General features: G+C 34.5%; 1 protein-coding gene across 50 annotated transcripts in view; it reads right to left on the reverse strand.

Annotated features, from left to right (window-relative positions):
• Window positions 1-18,753, reverse strand: part of LOC106883142 (6-phosphofructo-2-kinase/fructose-2,6-bisphosphatase) — a 158,253-nt gene that overhangs the window by 46,694 nt on the left and 92,806 nt on the right. For all 50 annotated transcript variants that reach the window (XR_016241589.1, XR_016241585.1, XR_016241594.1 and 47 more), the window contains 6 exons: window positions 15,517-15,590; window positions 12,835-12,906; window positions 12,100-12,246; window positions 11,553-11,657; window positions 8,085-8,126; window positions 7,620-7,707 (listed from right to left, as the gene is read on the reverse strand). Coding sequence is in view for 33 of the 50 variants with exons in the window: in XM_089350979.1 (XP_089207105.1) it covers window positions 7,620-7,707; window positions 8,085-8,126; window positions 11,553-11,657; window positions 12,100-12,246; window positions 12,835-12,906; window positions 15,517-15,590 (528 nt within the window). In the remaining 17 variants the exon portion in view is untranslated. The remainder of the gene's footprint in view (window positions 1-7,619; window positions 7,708-8,084; window positions 8,127-11,552; window positions 11,658-12,099; window positions 12,247-12,834; window positions 12,907-15,516; window positions 15,591-18,753) is intronic.

Raw genomic sequence — 18,753 nt, forward strand, 5'->3', positions numbered from 1 at the left:
ATTTAGATAACACTATTTCCTATTCCTCATATCAAGAACTAAATACTCCACCATTTCCAAGATAACATACTAAATGGTCGTTTTTAACAAAGTGCATACCATATTTCTTTTCAAATTCACTATCATTTTCATTAGTTGATATATTACAACATTCTTTCATGTGATCTGTGAATGTGGAAGTGAGAGATGACACCACACACACACACACACAAATATGATGGCAGTCAACTCAATATTAAGAATGACTTTTGCTCGCTAATGAGCAGGAAATAGAGATGATTGTTTTGCCCAGCTGATCTGCAGCTTTTACCATGGCTATTACACAAGCATGTGTCTTTTCAGCCCACCAACAGAAAGGCAATATTTATTGCATGACTGGCAGACAGAATGTTTTTTCAAGTGGCAAAGATTTCTGAGTTTGTTTCCATTCCTGCACCTGAGATAGACAAACTTAGCTACGTGTTGAACATTTGAAGGAATTATTATTTATAAGGTTTCCTTTTCTTGCATCTTTTGTTTTAATTTTGCATGTTTAATGCAATTATCTTCAAAACATATTCAGTAAATTTTTCTCCGTGATGTTCTGTCCAGTGCAGTAGTTTCTCAATTTCCCTTCTTCAAATCCAAAATATGGAAGTCCTTGTATCTTCAGTTTCTAAGGATATCTTTTCCTTGAACATAGTATTCCATAAAGGAGACACTTTTGAAATTCTTCCATCTTCCATACAAATTAAATGACATGCTCACTTCAGTCTGTTATATTGCAAGAGAGCTTTAATGCTGGCAACATTTGCTATCTTCATTCACATAATCTCTACAAGTTGTATGCAGAATTTGTTAAAGACATTTTTACTGAAAATACTTCAACTGATTAATATGTTTCAAATATAATGCCTGTGTCTTATAGCCACACTATAAAACAAAATGTGTGTTTGGAAGGTAGATGTCATTTTATATATATTATCAAATTCTGTTTGTGATGTTGTCCTCAAGATTCACATCCCAGATTCATATTCTGTCAAGATACTTGAAGCAAGATACAGTTTTCCAAGCTGTGCAATACATTATTGGATTAGGATTCATACAAGGGTTTCTAAAGCATGGCTGATACAAAAATAAGTTTTATTAAGGTTTATTGCTAGATTGAACATGTTTCATGACAATGAAATTTTGTCCATCAGACTTTTCATTGTGTATGCCAACACACAATGGGTCTCTTATTAGTGACAAAGGAGTGAGTGATTTAGAATTAAGCTATTTGAGGTTAAATAATTTACCGGTTGCACAGAAGCATATTTAAATACCACAGAGCAGTCACTGGAATTGATTGAAAAAAAATATTATGAAATTTTATCACCCTGCTCTGTTATCACAACTGATTAAAAAAATAGCATTCTTTACTAATTACAATACATGCTCTCTTTATCATCATTATAGGACTATATGACATTAGTGAATTTATCAGAAAAACCAACTTTCTGAGAAATACTCATAATACACCAATGATGTCAATGAAGTAGTGATAAAAGTCACTCAATGCATTTTTCTTGTTGATTGTGTGCGTGAGAGAGAGAGAGAGAGAGAGAGACAGACAGACAGAGAAATGACATATACACTCACACAAATACACACACACACACACACATGGCTCAGTGGTTAGAACATTGGGCTTACAATCATGAGGTTGTGAGTTTGATTCCCAGACCAGGTTGTGTCTTGTCCTTGAGCAAGAATTTATTTCATGTTGTTCCAGTTCATTCAGCAGCAGAAATGAGTTGTGATGTCACTGACGCCAAGCTTATCATCTTCCCACAGATTATGTAGATAATGCAGCATCCTATTTTTCCCTTAATTTGAGCCAGAATACTTTTATTCTCAAGAGCTTTTCTCTTTCTAAGTTTATGCAAAGTAACTCTGACTTCATTCTAACAAGGTGGATTATCAAGTAAGTGTTTACTGGTACTTATGGAATAAGTTCTAATAAAGAACAATCAATGTTTGATGAACAATTTAGTGGATCACTCAAATATTGTTACCTTGAGTGAAAGATTTCATTTGAATCTTTACTAAGAATTTTTCCCCTCTCGAAGGATCTTTGTCTTGTTACCTGGTGACTCTGCTGGTGCCATGTAAAAACCATCCAGTTCATACTGTAAAGTGGTTGGTATTTAGAAAGGTATCCAGCTCCAAAAACCATGCCAAAGCAGAATTCACTGGTGCCACTTAAAAAGCACCCAGCCCACTCTGTAAGCTGGTTGGCATTAGGAAGGGCACCCAGCCATAAAAACAATACCAAAATAGATAGTGAACCTTGCTGCAGTCTTGTGGCTTGCCAGCTCCTGTCAAATCATCAAACCCATGCCAGCTGATGATGATGATGATGACAGGCTTCATGGGAACAAAAGAAATTAGTATTCACTTTGTCATATACTTTTTACATATCACAAGCATATTCAACCCACCACTTACCCTTATGCCTCTGACCTCCTGATTCTTTGGCTTAACACACATGTAGGTCTCCTCGTACACATAAGCTTTGTATATACTCATTATTTTCAAAAAGTCTATGCTTTGGGTTTTAGTAATCCTCAATGTTTCTATTGAAATTCTATAAATTTCCTAAACTGTGTCAGGCAGATTTGTCTTTTAGCTTGATAATAATAAGCCTTTTTAGGCATTGAAAACTCTGCTTTCTGAAGTTGAACAGTATGTTGGACTTCAGTTTGGTTTGTACAAGACTGCAATTCACACAAATATAGATACATATACATATGATGAACTCTCCTGTGAAAGACAATGTATGAGTGTTCAGTTTTTGCTGAATGACCAGCACAAATGATTTGTTTATAGTACATTAGCTGTACATTAGCTGTACATTAGCTCATTCCCTCAATCAACACTGCCTGTACAAGTGCACAAGTGTGCCAGACATCAGATGTTGAAATGATCACAGAGCAATGTGAAATGAAGTGTTTTGCTCAAGAACACATGCTGCTTGGCCCAGGAATTAAATCCACCATCTGATGATTGTGAATGCAATGCCCAAACCACAAGGCCACGTGCCTTCACACATATACAAATAAACCTCTGTATCTAGCTTTTGACAACATGGAGAAAACCTTTGACAGGTTCCCTTGCTCCCTTATCTGGTGGTCAATGGAGAAGACATTGGATAAAGTGGTGAGAAAAGGTCTTTGGATGCTGGGCCTCATGGAGGAAATGACAAGGGACTGGGAGATGTGGCGATTTGCTGTACTTGATAAGACATGTCAAGCTTAGTAAAAACACTGTCTTCCACACATACAGGCTTGTCCTTCAGGTACTGATGCCATATAAAAAGCACTTGTGCTGGTGCTGTGTAAATACACCTGTGCCAGTGCTGTGTAAGTGTACCCATGCTGGTGGTACGTAAAAAGCATGCAAGCACACACTGTTAAGTGGCTGGCATTAAGGAGGGCATCCAGCTGTAGAAACCATGCCACAACAGACAACAGGAATCTGGACAGCTCCCAGCTGGCCAGCTCAATGTCAAACCATCCAAACCATGCCAGCATGGAAAGAGGACATTAAATGATGATGATTATATATATATATATAATCAAATTATATTATTTCTTCTTATCCTGTTTTTCATTGATGCACACCAAGCTTAGACTAACATAAAAATTGCTGACCTGGTACATATTGACTGTTCAACTGAATATCACAGATACATTTATCTCAGGAGAATAAATGTTCTAAATGATATCATATATAAATACACACACACACACACACAGATATACATTCACATATGTATATATTCACATATATACACAATCATATATGCTGACAGAGAAACATGCACAGGAAACAATCATTCATGCATATGATGAGACACATAAGTGCTTACAAACAAAAAGACACATCTTTGACATATACAAACATATTTGTATAAATTTACAATGTAATCGACTAGTAACCTCTCCACAAATTTTAAGCTTTGTGCCTATAGCAGAAAGGATTATTATTATTGTTGTTGTTGCTATTATTATTTCTATTAGAGGTTGATGTAATCAGCTAAGCCCCCACCTACAATTACTGGCCTTGTGTCAAATTTGAAAGACTGATTATTATTATTATTATTAAGTGGTGACTTAGCAGAATCATTAGCATGTTGGACAAAATGTTTAGGGGCATTTCTTCCAATTTTTTAATGTTCAGCCCACAAAAACCACTGACTTTGTGCCAACATTAGAAAGAATTATCATCATCAGCCTTAAAAGGTCAATGGCAGATGTTAATGGGTTTATCTTCACCGTTCCAGCTATTATTACAGGATATTTTTGCCACTAGGTAAGTGTTAATACTTCCATCTAGGTTAGGGTGCTTTTATAGGAAAGAGAGTCAGTCTCATTTTTAGTACAGAAGTTTTGCTTGATGCATGTGTTAATTTATGAGATGTTTAAAAGTTAGTGTTATTGGATAAGTCTGGTGTTGTTGAATACAAGAATTTTACCAAGTACCTATAAAAGTGACTGTGGTATTTATGGTTAGAAGGAAAGTTTTTGTTTAGAATATAAAATACCAGAGTTATTAGTAGCAATGCTTTTTCTATAAGGTATTGTCTACCAGGTTACATTTCTTATCCTGTTTTTTTTCTTCTTTTTCTTTTTTATGTTTCACTAAGGTGTTTGATTTGATTTAGAGAATTTACTATTTTATTGTTTCCTATAGGTCTAAGTGAGTTTTTGATTTTGGAATTAGGACAAGTAGGATTTTCACAAAATATACTGTTATTGTATACTCTACATTTTGGGTTTCCTGTGATTTTAGAATGTTGTAGGTATGAAAAATATTAGAATTTCCCACATTTTAATTTTTATATGCAGAATTATTTAGAAGGCTATAATGTTTAATGTATCCGTTATGTTATTTGTGCCTTGAGATGTCTGTGTTAGCTTTAGTTTGCATACCAACTACTCGAACTTCATCTGAGTTTTAGGGATTACTATCTTTCTGTTTATCTGATATGTAAGTTTGATTTTTAGGATCAGCTGTCGGTCTAGGTTTAGTCCTATACATAGTTTTTAATTTATGTTCTATGTTGTTTCCATTTATTGGATGTAGAATGACAGGATTAGAATGAATCTTGCAACTATTTTTCCTTCTATGGAAATTATCACTCCTAATAGTATGGTAACCATGTTCATCCAGAAGAATGTAGCACATATTAAGTTGTCTCATAATATTCAGTGTTGTTACTGAAAATTTATTTGCTGATAATTTAGAAATTCTAAGGAAAATACTCCAAACTAGATCATCTATAAAAGATCTTAGCTGCTTAGATAATTGACGTATGTAGTATAACACTGAAACCTGGATTTTATAAAAGATACTATAACAATACACAAATGGAAATGCACATGGAGTCCTAAATACTGATTATTTGTCACACAATTTGAGGTTTAAATTGCACAGCAATGACTATATAAAAATATTCATAATATTTAAAACTGCATGTGTATTTTCTGTTTGTGCAAGGTGCAGGAGTGGCTGTGTGGTAAGTAGCTTGCTTACCAACCATATGGTTCCAGGTTCAGTCCCACTGTATGACATCTTGGGCAAGTGTCTTCTACTATAGCCTCAGGCCAACCAAAACCTTGTGAGTGGATTTGGTAGACACAGAAACTGAAAGAAGCCCATTATGTGTGTGCGTATATATATATATATATATATATATATATATAATGATAATAATATTAGGGATAAAAATCCAAATTTACAGGTAAAAACTCAATTAAGTTCAATTTATCAAAAATTAAAATTAAATTAAGTTTCACAGTTTATAATATATATATTTATAATTTAGAGAAAAGAACCAAAGTTCATGAAAATCCACACTTAAAAATTTTCAGTGGTAACAATGGTTATATATATGCACACACAGACACATTATGCTGATTGCTCCATCTTGTCAGAAACGTGTCATCCATTCACTGAACCCTGTACAAACACTTGTAGGCAGGTGGCTCTTCAGCTCAGTTTCCCGTCTGCCAGTACATTCATAGATGCAACACTTGAACTGTCTGTCTTCTGGCATCACTGGCTGAGTTCAGACTTCCTGTATTTTACCATGCCTAATCAGGCTGCCAGCTGACTTGCAAATTAATCCACACTCTTTACAAATGTGCTGCAAATGACATAGCAGCAAAACCATCTCACAAGCTGCTTGATTTCTCCCTGATTCATTTAAGTTTAGGTGGTCAAGTAATACAGCTGTTGAGAGAAGAAATCGTTGACACAAACTGTACTTCAATTCCAGCTGGATTCCTACCTGAGTTTTGCTTACTGAGTAATTTTAAAGCTTTGGATATAGATGCGGATAACTGAGAAGCATCTGAAATTGTCTTATATAGCATCCTGAACTTGCTTCCTTGGTTTATGGAGTGGCATTTTACCTCTGGTCAGCTCCTGTTTAAGCATCATTCCATCCTCCATTCTGACAACATGACCAGCCCAACACATCCAATTCAAAATTATTCTTTACTCGAAATTGGTGAAGCTCACTTAAGTATAAGAGCATCAGGTGTGTAAGAGGACCATTTGATGCTCAGAATGTGTTGGATACACTACCAATGTAAATAGACACAAACACACACACAATATATACATGCTGTGGGCATAGTTGTGTGCTTAAGTCTGCTTTGCAACCACATGGTTTTGCATTCAGTCCCACCATGCATCTTCGGCCAATGTCTTCTACTATAACTCCAGGCTGGCCAAAGCCTTGAGAGTGAATTTGGTAGACAGAATCTGGCCCACACAAGCTTGCAAATGCAAACATTAAAATAATGATGATGTGAATATGATGACTATATGTACATATATATTTGTACACACATCACACATTTTATTAAATCTGGAAAAATTTTCACAAACTGTCATTCAGAATTTCACATTACCATTTGTTGGACAGATGTGAACAAATTCTTTTATTCTTTTGTTTCAGTCATTTGACTGCGGCCATGCTGGAGCACTACCTTTATTGATATATATATATATATATATATATATATATATATATTGTTTTAGATCCACTTTTCACTGCTAGAATGTGAGAATAAGATTGTTGTAAAATTTCCAGTTATGAACAAATAGGAAAGTCTTTTATAAACAATGCTGAAGAAAATAATTGTAACTTTCAATCTATATCTCACATAAACTTCACAGTGCAAGAATACAAGTTCACAAAATTAGTACTAATAAAGATGTTTCCTTTTTATTTATAAAGTGACAGCAGCTACTGAAATATCATTGTATATAGAATCAGTAATAAGATGAAATATTACTTTGAAAGAAAATGACATTTATTTCATTACGACTTTCTTTAAAACATTTCAAAGAACAAGTAAAAATTATACACAGGTAAAATCAAATTAAATAAGAGTTATTCATATTAGAAAGGAAAATAAAATTATAATGACAAATTAATGAATAGAACTTGCAAAAAGCATATTCTGAAATTATGACAATATCTCCGTGGAAGCAGACACACATACATACACACACACACAAAACTGAAAGCAAAACAATCTTTTGATGTAAAGTTAATAATTATAACAAAATTCTAAACTCACCAGAATTTTTGTCTTGGAAGTATGCAAGCAGACATCTGGCAACTGCTTGGTGACAAATTACCATAACATTTTCTTGTCGTTCAAGCTCCTATATATAAATTACCAAATGAATTATATCACCAGAGAACTTTTATTCATTTAGAAACATCAACATATATATGCATAAAAAGCCTATGATGCTACCAATCAAAAATAAACTATATTTGTTAATTTGATAAATTTTTCCTATCCAACTTTATACTAATTTGAATATTTGTCTCAATAAACCAAAATATTTTCAACATAAATTTACTAAATAATTCATTCAAATGAAAGAATGGTATTTTGTTTTCAGAAAAGAGAAAAAAAATTCATAGAAAAAGATTTGTTTCACAAAGGGCTGGTAAGATGAATCATATTTATACTCATTTAATATTAAGTAGCTCAAAGGTTCACATTTTAAGTTAAAAGAATTGACAAACTTACCATAATAACAGGTTCTAACCGTGCAACTAAATCTTGGTAAGACTGAAAATAAAATTGAAATGATTGGTAAACCATTAGCTTAATTCCAAAAAGAAGCTATAAGGAAGATTATTATTAAAATATTGATTTATTTTGCAAACATACAAAATCAAATAGTACTTGCCCGAAAGTGAGAAATTTAAAGCACAGGTAAAATTTATCTCAGAACTTAAAAGAATAGAACAATACTTCTATAGCAAGATGGCTTTTCTTTTTTTTTTTTTTTTTACCAGCTTACAATCCTGGATAATGTGACCTTATTGATAACAATAATATTGACAGCATATGTATGCAAAATATAGAAGAGCAAAAGAACAGACAAAGGAAAGTTGTGACAGTCAAGCTTTCTGCATAAACATTATCAAGGTATTGTCCAATTTTAATGCTATCAATAAATAGTTGCATTTCATCATCTGGGTTGAAAAGGTGACTGTGACCTTAAAACAAGTCATTTTTAGGTCAAAGATTATAAAAAGGTTGAAACCAGTCTGTGCTTCATTAATATCATCATGTTATGCCTGGTTTCTATATACATGTGTAGCAATAACTCCTGAAACATGTATATACCCCTGTTACCTATTTTTCTATATTTGGCTTCATTCTTTACATAGACATATTCATATATGAAATGTCACAACTTTCAGTGCTAGCTCTAAATTCTATAGAAAATCTGCAGAGATAAATTGAAAAATGAAAGCAGTGAACCCTAACACAAAATATGACACAGTATTGACTTATAAACCTTCAATACACTTGGTAGTATATTATGGTTGCAAAACAACATACGGTGTCCCTATCAGCAATTCATGGCACGAGCTTCGTTGTCACCAATGCTGCCTGACTGGCTCCCATGCCAGTGGCATGTAAAAAGCACCATTTGAGCATGGTCGATGCCAGTACCGCCTGACTGGCCCTCATGCCAGTGGCACGTAAAAAGCACCTACTACAATCTCGGAGTGGTTAGCGTTAGGAAGGGCGTCTAGCTGTAGAAACCTTGCCAGATCAGATTGGAGCCTGGTGTAGCCTTCTGGCTTGCCAGTCCTCAGTCAAACCGCCCAACCCATGCCAGTATGGAAAGCAGACATTAAACAATGATGATGATGATGGTGGTGATGATGATGATGGTGGTGATGATGATGATGAACAAGTTGCCAGGAATGTGTTTAATATGGAAATTGGGCAATCCAATTGTGTTACACCACTAAACTTAGTGGCTATTTAAGCAATGTATCTGTGGAAAGTTAGTGAATTGTGGTGCTGAAAAAGGAGTAGTAATACCTGAAAAATGCATATCCACCCATTACTTACTTTTCTGTTTTTGATTGCATTGTTTACATAGACGTATTTGTATACAAAATGTTTTAACTTTCAGTGCTGCCTCTAAATTCTACAGAATATCTGTAGAGATAACTTTAAAAAATGAAAACAACACATTGCTAACACAATGTAGGACACATTATTGACTCATAAACCTTTAATATACAAGGTAGCATTAAGGTGGTAAGTTGGCAGAATCATTAACATGCCAGGCAAAATGTTTAGCAACATTTCATCTCTCTTTATGTTCAGAGTTCAAATGCCACTGGGGTTAACTTTGCCTTTCATCCTTTCAGGGTCAATAAAATATGTACCAGTTGAACACAGGGGTTGATGTAATCGACTTAACCCCTCCTCTGAAATTGCTGGTCTTGTGCCAAAATTTGACTGCAAAATCGCAGTCGTGGCAGATACCAGAGTCATGCAAATGGTACCTGTGCTGGTGGCACATAAAAGCACCCATTACACTCTCAGAGTGGTTGGTGTTAGGAAGGGCATCCAGCTGTAGAAAACTGCGCCAAATCAGACTGGAGCCTAGCACAGCCTTCCAGTGAGCCAGCCAAACCATCCAACCCATGCCAGCATGGACAATGGATGTTAAATGATGATGATGATGATGATGATGGTGGTATCATGTCCCAAAATTTCAGGATTTATTTAGTTCTATACCTACTACATATGTGCTAAAATGCAAGTCCCTGTCGTCTGTACTTTTGGATTTAGCTAGGTCTGGAAACACAACAAAATGAACCAAATGGGCATTGCATAAATATTTTTAAAATAGCAAAAAAAGGAGTTTTCTTTCAAAGAACCTTAAAAAAAAAAGAAGGCAACTGCTATACCATAGACACTATTAATTTGTGTAATTTGAAGGTAATTATCACCTCAGTTTCAAAAATATAACATCACAAATATGGTTAATTATTCATTTAAGCCAATTAGGTTAGATTTTAACCAACTTGCTGACCATTCAAATTGTCATATTTACTAAAAATTTCACAAATGAGGTATGAAAAGTACAGTAGAAATTAGATTTAAATATTTTCAAAAATTCATAGTGATATCTAAATGTACTCTAACCTCTCACCTGGGAGAAAGTCACTTCCCACAGTTCCACTCTCTCCCAGCTGAGAGGTCTTTAAGTCACAAGTTACTTGGTGCCCCTACTGGTGTGTCTGCCATGTAAAAAGCTCCTAGTGCCACATATAAAGCACCTAGTACACTGTAAAGTAGCTAGCATTGAGAAGGGCATTCACCTGTAGAAATCATGCCAAAGCAGACAATGGAACCTGGTGCAGCTCTCTGAACTACAGCTCCTGTCAAACCATCTAACCCATGCCAGCATGGAAGATGGATATTAGATGATGATGATGATGATGATAATGAAGATAAAAATGTACCCCCACATCTCCCTCTTTGCCACTCCTACACCTTGCACATCCCCCTTATGTTTTGATCTATCCTCTTTCCTGAGTCACTTTTATCACTCTTACCTTTTCCCCCACTCTCCAGACTGATAATACCCACCAACTGCACGTCCACCCTTGCATGTCATTCAATACATTCACCACTACCTACATCTCTAACCATCAGCTACTCTCTCCTCTCTCCACCTGATCCATTGACTGCATCCTCTCTTTTGCTCGCCTCCTGGTACTTTGAGAGCTTACTCTGACACCCCACCACTACCATCTTTATCTTTTCCCTTACTACTAGTCACCCTTATATAATGTGAGGTAGCCATGTACCTCCACTATAGCAAGACATCTGTGCTTGTCCTATCATACTTAGCCTCTCAGGACCTGGCATAAAGCTGCCTACCTCTCCCTAATCATGAGAACATTTCTTCCTCACTTTCCATCCTTTTTACCTTGCAACTTACTTGGCAACCTCACTAGTGTCATTAGCATAAAAAAACGCACCTAGTATACACTGTAAGGTGGTTGACATTAGGAAAGGCATCCAGCCCTAGAAAACATGCTGAAGCCAATATTGGAGACATAGAGTAGCCCTGCAGCTTGTTGGATCCTGTTAAACCATCTAACCTATACCAGCAGTGAAAAACAGACATTGAATGCATATGTGTGTGTGTATGTGTACGCAGAGACTTACTTCACCACCGGGATATCTGTAATGGAATTTGTCTTGGTCTCTGAGGGCAAATTCATCTGGATGCTTTTCATGAATTTCTTCATATGTCATGCCTTCACAGATGCCCTATAAATAACAGAAAAAGTATCTTGAATATGTTGGTGCATGAGACAACTTAGATATAACATGAAAACAAAAACAAACAAAAATTTCGAAATCCTTATTTTATACCAGTTTTGCCTTATAAAAACAAATTTCATATTACCCCTACAGTTTCTTACAGATTATCTTCATCTTAATCCTAGCTTTCAAGATTTTTGAGATTTAGACACTGAAGCTTGAATTATATGAATAAAATGGCATACCATTCGTAAACCATCATTTAAAAAATATCTTGTTAAATGCTGCCTTATTTAATGGAATAACGAATTTTGTAATAATGTGAAGGAACATTATATATAATTATACAAAAGTTTTGATTAATTTTATAGATTTCAAATTAGTCTACGGTGAAATTTGAAACCATAACATAAATAAATAAAAGTAAAATTAAAAATATAAGACTTACAGCATCAATTTCATTTAAAGTTTTCCAGTGCTCTGTAGGACTATCAATATACTGAGCAGTTTGCTTTGTCCTTTTCATTTCACTTGTCCATACCTTAAGATCTTGGATATTTTCATTCTTCACAAACTCAGATAATGATCTAGCATACTGAAAGTAAATAAATCAACAGGTTTAGTAAATGAGAAACTTTTTTAAAAGCCACAAAAACTAACAGTATAATGCTAAATGTTTTTCTTAGCAGAGAAGGTCTAATAAAACCAAAATATAATATCAGGTGTTATCAGATTTAACAAAGATCAGACTCACTCCCTATTGCATGTTCTCCATTCAATCTTTAATCAATTTAAATTTCAGTTGCCTTCTTTGCTTTCATAGGAATTAAAGAAAGATAATTCCTTATTGCTAATGACTGGTCATTATGTTTTATTTCAGTTGGTTAAAAATCCTTTTCAGCTCACTAAGTTAGTTTGCACATAACTAACTTAGTATACAGGATCAAATCTCAGGACTGTAATAATCCGTATTAAAAATATGTCTAAAATTACTTTTACACTCATCTCGCCACATAACTTTTGAAGTAACTAAGAAATAAAGTTCTAGAAGTTGAAATAACTCAAGGCTATTATATTACGTAATACTGCAAGTCATATTTAATCATAATTTAAAATTAACACAACAAATTCAGTCTTGTTAATGTAGCCTCATTCAAATAGCTTTGGAAGCAATTCTTCAAACCTGCCATCCACGGTCAGAGAGATCACTATCACCACCAATCTTCCCTTCCAGATTCATCAAACTTTCTCCATGCTGAAAAACGAAATAAAAATAAAAGTTTAAAATAATTTCCATTTTATTTTAATATAATTTTTCCACAACAGGATTAATTAAGCAAAGATTGTTTGCCAACATAACATGGCAGTCATGGGTTAGGACGAATGTTGCTGTAATTTAGCCCCAAGAGACATTGTCTCCAGCTGGCTATATAACACAATCTGTGTCCTTATAGACGCAGATTTTGTTATATAGCCAGCTGGAGACGATGTCTCCTGGTGCTAAATTACAGCAACATTTGTCCTAAACCAGGACTGCCATGTTATGTTGGCAAACAATCTTTACTACAAAGTACTGTTGCTGAATATCTCTCGTTGTGAGATTTAAAAATAGTAATTTTCTAATTTATAGATCAATGACTAGTTGTCACTTTGAAGACTATATATTTTGAACGAGAATTTGGCAGTGCCACCTCAAGCCGAACAACATCTTTTGTTGTTTTTAGAAAAACTAGCCGAATTTTTTGCGCGAGGCCACCATTGTTGGGTGGTAGTGAATAAGTGAGAAAAATGAGAAGTTATGCAGAAGCTACTGGAGGTCAAGTTCCTCTACACCCATGTATGCTGAAACGGGAGATGTTGTAGTGGAATGGAGAGCTGATAAAGAAATATAGTAGTATGGTAGAGAAGGAAAGGTCAAATATAAAAATGACCCTGCCAGAGGAGGAAAAAGTGAAAATGGGAAAGTAGACGGTCATATTCAGAACATCTTTGAATAAAAATAGAAGAATTCAACACATTCCCCAGGAAGAAATAGAAGAAATTTTGGAAGAACATATAGGAGACAGCATAGTGTTCTTTATGAGAGGAAAGAGATATGCATCTATAGTGGTAACCTTTATATCAGAAGAGGAGGTGGAAAAAAACCTCCAACAGAATGATACAGGGAGAAAAATGGACTTTGATGCCAAACTGTTTGGACAAAAGAATTGTCAGAATTAGGGTGGGAAGAATCCTACTGTGGATAGATCCAGAGTGGATAATAGCCACAATTTTTTATTCAGAGATAAGGAAGTAAAGCGAAGACGTGAAGATGGGCATGATAAGCTGAACCCAACAAGTGAAGTTGTGGGGCTACAGATTAGAGATAATTTGTGCAGTGAGCCCAAAATATAACAACGAAATACCTGAAACTTTAGAGCTACCAAATGAAGAAAAGCTGAAGATAATGTTGGAGGGGAGACCCCCAAAGTGTTACGAATGTGGTGAAAGAAGGCACTTGAGAAAGAAATGCCCTAGAGCAGCAGTGGAAATTGTAGAGGAGAGTATTCAGGAGAATATAATGGTGGAGAAACAGTAGAAACAGATAACAGAACAAGACAGGAATTTTGTGGGGGGTGAAAGCAAGAAAAAGAGAGAGGAGGAAGTCACCAACAATAGTGGAATTGAAGAAGTACAAAGCAATGGAAGAGGTAATCCAACCTACGATGAGAAACGGGGAAGATTTACCAGTAGGATCACCAGTAAAGGACTTGCAAGTACATAAACATTCAAACCCAGAGACACACAATCGCACAGATATGCAAAAGCACAGAAGTGTAGATAAACAGAAACAAGATAACTCAGAATTACGGAAACCTAAAAACAGACGAAACACAGAGAATTAGAGGCAAATGAACACGCAGACACAATTACAAGAATTACAGAAATACAGAGACAGAAAACAAACACACAAGACACAAACAGAAGTAAGGTTTTTAATGAAATAGGACACCGAAAAGTTAAAAGAGTTTCAAAAGTGAAAGACATTATGAAAGAGTTCATATGTGAGGCTCAACATCCACTGGGTGGATGTTGAACCTCGCACCTCTGTGGTGAATTATGTGGATAAAAAGGAGAAGATGAAATGGTAAGTCGTGATTTATTTTAAAGACTGTGAAAGACATTTTGTTAAACTTTTTGTTTAAAAAAAAAAGAAGGAAAATAAGTAAATCCTGTAACTATTGAATGAACATTTGTTTAAAATGTTTTACAATTGTAAAGTGAAAACGAAAAGGGAAGTCGCGGTTTTGCCTCGCAGCGGGGCTGGAAATTGTTATTTAAAATGTAAAGTTTTAAAGGAAAAAGGAATTTACGGTTTCATCTCGGAGCACGATTTAATTCATTTTACATTCATCCTTTCATGTGTTTTTTGTTCCCACATGTCTGTGTATGTTCCCTCTGTGTTTAGGCATTGTGCCTGTAATAAAGAATAAACCTCTAGCCGAACAGTTATTGTGCTGATGAAGGGAAATAACCTGGAAATCACAATACACAGATATTGTTTTGAGCTGAGTGGGGGTGCTAGATTCCCTTGTTCGAAAATATAAGGACACAGATCGTGTTGTATAGCCAGCAGGAGACGATGTCTCCTAGGGCTAAATTACAGCAACATTCATCCTAAACCAGGACTGCCATGTTATGTTGGCAAACAATCTTTACTACAAAGTACTGTTGCTGAATATCTCTTGTTGTGAGATTTAAAAATAGTAATTTTCTAGGATTAATTAAGCATAATATTCTGATACGAAATAATATATTGGAATCATTGACCAAGATATTTGCATATCATTTTAGCATTAAGGACAAGAAGATTATATTTACAAACCCTAGTGAGGTAAATTGTTCTTGGAAGGACATGAATATTCATGAGGTAGTATACAACACGGCTTTGAAGATGTCCTGAAAATATGAACAAAGTAATTCATGTTAATTAGAAATACTAAAATAATTAAATCAGTATGTATTGTGGTTTAGTTGGCAAAGTAAAAAAAACGAATTTATATAAGACTTAGAATTGAGTTGACCTATTCAAAACTATCTATAATTCTATGATACAAAACTTCCAGTTCTAAAATTTAACATAAATTAATACTGGCTTTCATAATTCTCTGCAAAAAATATTTGGTAAACTTATGTTCCAAGCACCAGTTTAATACTATTAAATATTTATTTTAGTAATTTCTCCAAATCCTTGATTGTTTTTAAATTCAAAAAATACAGGCTGTATGTTACCCTAATGTGGAAATAAAAGGGTTAAATAACATTCTTTTTTATTTTCTTCCTTGTTTAAGTCATTGAGTTTTAGTCACTAATATCAAGCCCAGTACTTATAATGTTCCTAATTGAGAGTATATATATATTTGTTTAAATGACTAAAAATATCTACATTAACGGCCAGAACCCCCCCGGGCCATATTGCTATAATTTTGCAATGAAACTTGAAAATCTTTTGTAAACTTAAACCTAGAAAAAATACTGATTTCTAACAAAAAATTTTCATTTTCTAGACTCTCAGAAGGGTGAAAGATGAAAACAAGTTTGGTGGGAACTGAATTCAAGAACATGTTACTGAGTTGGATTTTATATTAAAAAGATTAAATGAAGAAACAATAATAAGAGAAATAGTTGATTGATTGATTTCCAACACAATGATTGATGTTGCAAAAACTATATCTATGACAGCTTACATGTTAGAATAAAAAAACACAAGTCTAAGCTGTTGCTGAAAGTATATTAGGCCCAAATATTCCCTGGAGAACTGCTCTTATTTTTGTGATGGTACATCTCTTTTGACCACTGGTATTGTTTATAATACTCAGAGGACATTTTTTTTTGACACCTTTCAAGTGCTAGTCCAGTAATATAGAATGTTGTCAGTGTTACTTTTATAATTATTAGGTCGTCCGGTAAGTTCTGAGCGTTTTTAAGCTAAATCTTTTAACGCCTCATTGAACACACCTGAAACATAACACAGTTAAAACTTTGGTGTTGCTTGAAGTGGTAGTGCATCTCTTCTTTGCTCCTGACTAAAAATCGATTTATCTTTCATTCCAGTTACACTTTATTTGAAATGGATAACTAAAAATTTCATATTCGCATTATAATGCTTTTCTTTTTTAAAAAAGGAGAAAATGCTGCAAAGATTTGCAAAAACATTTGTGAAGTTTATCGTGATGATGCTGGAGGTGGTTTGCAAAATTTAAAGTTGGAGAGTTTAGCTTGGAGGATGAGTCACAGTGGAAGACCTTCAAAATTGGATGAAGATGTTTTGAAGGCAAAAATCAAAGAAAACTCAAATATCCTGACTAAAGAACTTGCAGAGAAGTTGGATGTTCTAAAAGTACAGCTCATGAACACCTAGTGAAGCTAGGATACATTTCTTGCTATAATGTATGGATCCCTCACAAACTCTCAGAACTGGTATTCCGTTTGTGATATTCTTTTGAAATGGAATGAAAGCATGCCTTTTTTAAACAACTTGTGACTGGAAACAAAAAATGGATTGTGTATGAAAATGTAGTGTGAAAAAGATCCTGGAGTTTGCATAAGGATTCCCCAAAACAGCAACCAAAGACAAATATCCACTCCAAAAACAGTTATGCTTTGTGTTTGGTGGGATCATAAAGGCATTATTTATCATGAACTTCTCCCACAAAGCCAGACCATTAATTCTGATGTGTACTGTCATCAGCTAGCCAATATGAACCAGATAAAAAAAAAAATCAAAAAATTAAGGCCCAAGATTACCAATGGGAAAGGGGTAGTGTTCCAACAAGACAATGCCTGACCACATGTGTCTTTGGTTACCCAAACAAAGTTACATGAACTTGGCTGGGATCTCTTACCCCATCCACCATATTCTCCTGATATTGTGCCATCCGACTACCACTTGTTTTTGTCTCTACAGAACTCATTGCAAGGAAAAACTTAACAATTTACATGGAGTCAAAATTTATCTAGGTAACTCGTTTTTTTCAAAACCAGTCAAATTTTATTCTGATAAAATATTTAAATTGCCTGAGGTCATTAATAATAATGGAAATTATTTCTTTGAATAAAATTTATTGAAAGGTCAATTATTCAAATTCTTTTTTTGCATATTAAAAAATGCTCAGAACTTTCTGGACAACCTAATACAATAGCACTTTTCTCTCTCCTCTCAATCCCACATAAACATTGCAAAACTCTTTCTATTGTGCACATTACTGATAAATATTAAGCTAGAAAGAAAGTCCTGTCATATTTAGTAAAATAAGCATTGACTTTTTGCTAATGTATTTTCCTTTCTTTGAAGATTACTTTATACTATAGTGGTTAAATTCATATCAATTTTTACCCTTTTAAAATGAATTTAGGTCAGACCCATATCAAACAAATGCATGCAATGTGAATTCAAAAGGATGTCTTTAGCAATGGAAGCAGCTACAAATATTTGTTCTGTCTATGGAAATGAAGTTTTACATATTTGGACATGCTAGTAAAGGTTTGGTCAGTTTTGCTTAGGAAGTTTTTCCCTTGCAGATTTTTCTGGATCTGGATGACCAAGTTCTGTCAATAATGAGCTTTTGAAGACTGTATTTGAGGAAAATCCAAAGCAAACTGCACCAGAATTAGCAAAGTATTTCAATACAAGTCACATGTTGATCATAAAATACCATGAACTAGGAAAAGTGTCTACATTTGGTCAGTGAGTTCCTCATCATCTGATTACTTCTCAGCTTAATCAAAGAGTTGCTCTCTACTTGTCACTAAAGAGTTGACTTGCTACGGAACCTTTCCTGGGTAGAATCGTCACATGTGATGAAAAGCATGTTTTCTATAATCATATCCAATGAAAACAATAATAGTCAGCACCTGATTAAAAAAAAGAATTCATCCCTAAACCAGGACTGCAACTGGAAAAAGTTATGCTCTGTTTTTGATGGGACAAAGGGTGTTGCCTATCATGAAGTGTTAAATGAAAACAAAACATTGTAGAGAAGTATTGACAATAAAAGACAATGCAAAAAAATTTTCAGAAAAAGTGCCCAGCATTGGTCAATAGTAAAGGGTGTTGCTCTTA

Source organism: Octopus bimaculoides, chromosome 4 (genome assembly GCF_046866305.1).
Source record: "Octopus bimaculoides isolate indiv1 chromosome 4, ASM4686630v1, whole genome shotgun sequence".
Lineage (NCBI taxonomy): Eukaryota > Metazoa > Mollusca > Cephalopoda > Octopoda > Octopodidae > Octopus > Octopus bimaculoides.